Source organism: Pteropus vampyrus, unplaced genomic scaffold (assembly GCF_000151845.1).
Source record: "Pteropus vampyrus isolate Shadow unplaced genomic scaffold, Pvam_2.0 Scaffold619, whole genome shotgun sequence".
Taxonomy (NCBI): Eukaryota; Metazoa; Chordata; class Mammalia; order Chiroptera; family Pteropodidae; genus Pteropus; species Pteropus vampyrus.
The window spans coordinates 644,902-647,564 of NW_011889400.1; the positions used below are offsets into that span (position 1 = coordinate 644,902).

The 2,663-nt window shown below is 32.9% G+C and overlaps 1 protein-coding gene and 1 pseudogene across 1 annotated transcript in view; one reads left to right on the top strand and one right to left on the bottom strand.

The window, feature by feature from the left end:
- The window catches only part of IFT74 (intraflagellar transport 74), a 78,194-nt gene that overhangs the window by 63,452 nt on the left and 12,079 nt on the right, over positions 1-2,663 (bottom strand). The window contains 1 exon segment of the mRNA XM_011384732.2: positions 1,224-1,272. Within this exon segment, the coding sequence (XP_011383034.1) occupies positions 1,224-1,272 (49 nt within the window).
- Positions 2,356-2,477, top strand: LOC111733695 (annotated as a pseudogene).

Here is a 2,663-nt window from a genome sequence, read left to right on the forward strand (position 1 = left end):
AATGGAAACTTGGTCAAACTGGTACAATCTATAGACAGAAGTCAATGCCTAATTGTCACCTTCACAGATACTGCTACCCTCTAGGGCAGGGTTCCTCAAGAGTGACACTACTGACATTTTAGGTCATTGGGTAATACTTTGGTGAGCAGTAGGGATGGTATGCTGTGCAGTGTAGGATGTTTAACAGCATCCCTGGTCTAGATGCTATCAGCATATCTTCCCAATCTGTTTTGACAACCAAAAATGGGTCTAATATTTGCCAAATGTTCTCTTGCCAGTTGAGAAACACTGCTCTATATTTAAAACAATTACACAAATAGCTAGAACCAGTCTCTGAGGCAGAATCATAAATCCTGGGAAGAGAAGCAATGCAATTATGAGAAATAGCTCCATTCTCTTTGCTTCTTTTGATTAAAAAGTGGCTGGATTTCAAGACATGCCATACAACTGATGGCTTCACTATCTTTCTTATTGATGTTAGCTTTAAGGACAGATGGGGAAAACCTACACTTCTCTTTTTTGCCTTCTAGAAGTCTGATAATCAAAAAAATCCAGATAATTAAAAATCAAAGGAATTAAGCAGGATTGAGGAAAAAAACAGCTGTTAGGACACAACAGAAGAAGGGGGTTAAATGAAATGGAAATAAGAAAGAAGATATAGATGATGAGCCAAAAAGAAAATAAAATGGAAAAATGGAGATAAGGCAGTAGGACAGCTGAGCAGAGAAAAAGGTAGGTAGAGAATAAGAAAAAAGTTCTTAATTTAGAGATGCACAAATATATAACAAAGCTTATGAATTAATTAAAATTAGGCTACATTTGTAGCAATTGACCAAATATATACTTAGATAAAACTGTATTAATTAATGTTCATATTTAAGTATATACATATTCCCTTTCTTACTAGATGTAACTGGTAACATTTCAATGGTCTGAATAACATATTTCAGAATAGTTAATGAAAGAAGCATATAAGGCTATTATCATTAGACTTTAAAAAAGGTAACCTGAAATATATAGCTCACATACATGCAGACACGTAAAATTTAAAATCTCAGACTAATTATATTATATATCTATTTGGTAATATGGTCAAATCAACCAAAAATTATGTTAGAATACAAAATAATTCTTAGGAATCAATAGATACCCAATAATCTTAATAAGTACCACAGTTAAAACTCCATGATCGTGCATAGAAAAAAAATGTTTATTTAACATACCGAAGAAGCCCGAGATAATAAGATTTGTCTAAAATTTGCCTCTGGGGACCTAAAAAAAAAATTTTTATTTTAAGTATGAGTGTTCAGTTTGGAAATGCTACCAAAATAGAAAATCCAAAGCACAACCAGAATTACACTCCACAATTCTCTGATAGTCCTCATGAATGTCACCAATAAATCTGATAATCAAAGAGAATCACTGAAATAAAAAAGAAAATATCTTAGCATCGTGATATAATGGAAGCTTGAACTAGACAACAAGGTGGGACTAGAGGTAGGGCTTATTAAGACACAGACTCAACATGTCAGGTTGACTAATGGAACTGGGTCTAAGGGAGTCTACAACAGGGCTGTTCAAAAGAACTTTCTGGAACAATGGAAATACTCTATATCAGCACTAATACATGCGATTATTGAGCACTTGAAATATGGCTACTGCTATTGGGGAACTAATTTTTATTTTACTTAATTTTAGTTTAAATAGCTACATGTAGCTATTGGCTACTACGATGGATAGTGCAGATTTAGACTGAATTTCTCAATGTAAGCAAGATTATGATTTTTTCATAATGTTTCAGAGATGTTTTTAGAAACATGACCTTAGATTTCAGTAAGACTAAGAAAGTATTCCTATGTTAAATGTCCCAAATCTTGAAAGAGATAAAATGTGCTTTAAAGTGTGATAGGTAAGGCTAGGGAGTATTGACTGTGAGGTCTATGCTGAGAAGAGATAATGTCTTATCAGAATGGGAAATGGGGCACTAGAGCAGGTATGAACAAAAGACACAATAGACAGTGGTATGTAGTGGTAACAATCAGAAGTCTTTCAAGTAAAGCTATGAGGTATATTGGTAGAAATCGACTATCTTAAGTGAGAGTGGCTCTGTTCTGAAGGAAAATTAACACAGTAATAAATGTTTACTGGTTTTTATAAAATTTCATTGTTTTTCCCATAATGCTTTTTAATAATATTAAACACATAAGCATTTCCATGAACATAAAGACTAAACAACTATATAAATTTGACTTTTTTTACAGTATTGACAATAATTAAGCAAGTATTTCTAAATAACTAATTGTTTTTTAATATTTAATGAGCTAAGTGTATTATAATACAATTAAGAATTTTTAAGTCTACAGCCATGCCACCCTGAACAAACAAACCCGATCTCGTCTGATCTCGGAAGCTAAGCAAGGTTGGGCCTGGTTAGACTTGGATGGGAGACCACCCAGGAAGACCAGGTGCTGTAGGCATAAAAAATAAAAAAAATAAGGGATTATAAACTGACAAAGTCCTTGCAATCTGTGAAGTCAACCAAGGGTTGCCTCGTCTAAAAAAAAATTTAAAAAAAAAAGGAATTTTTAAGTTTCCTGAAAGGCATAATATTCTATATTATAAAAGGTATTATGATAGTTCAGAACTAATTTTGTACCTGTAGT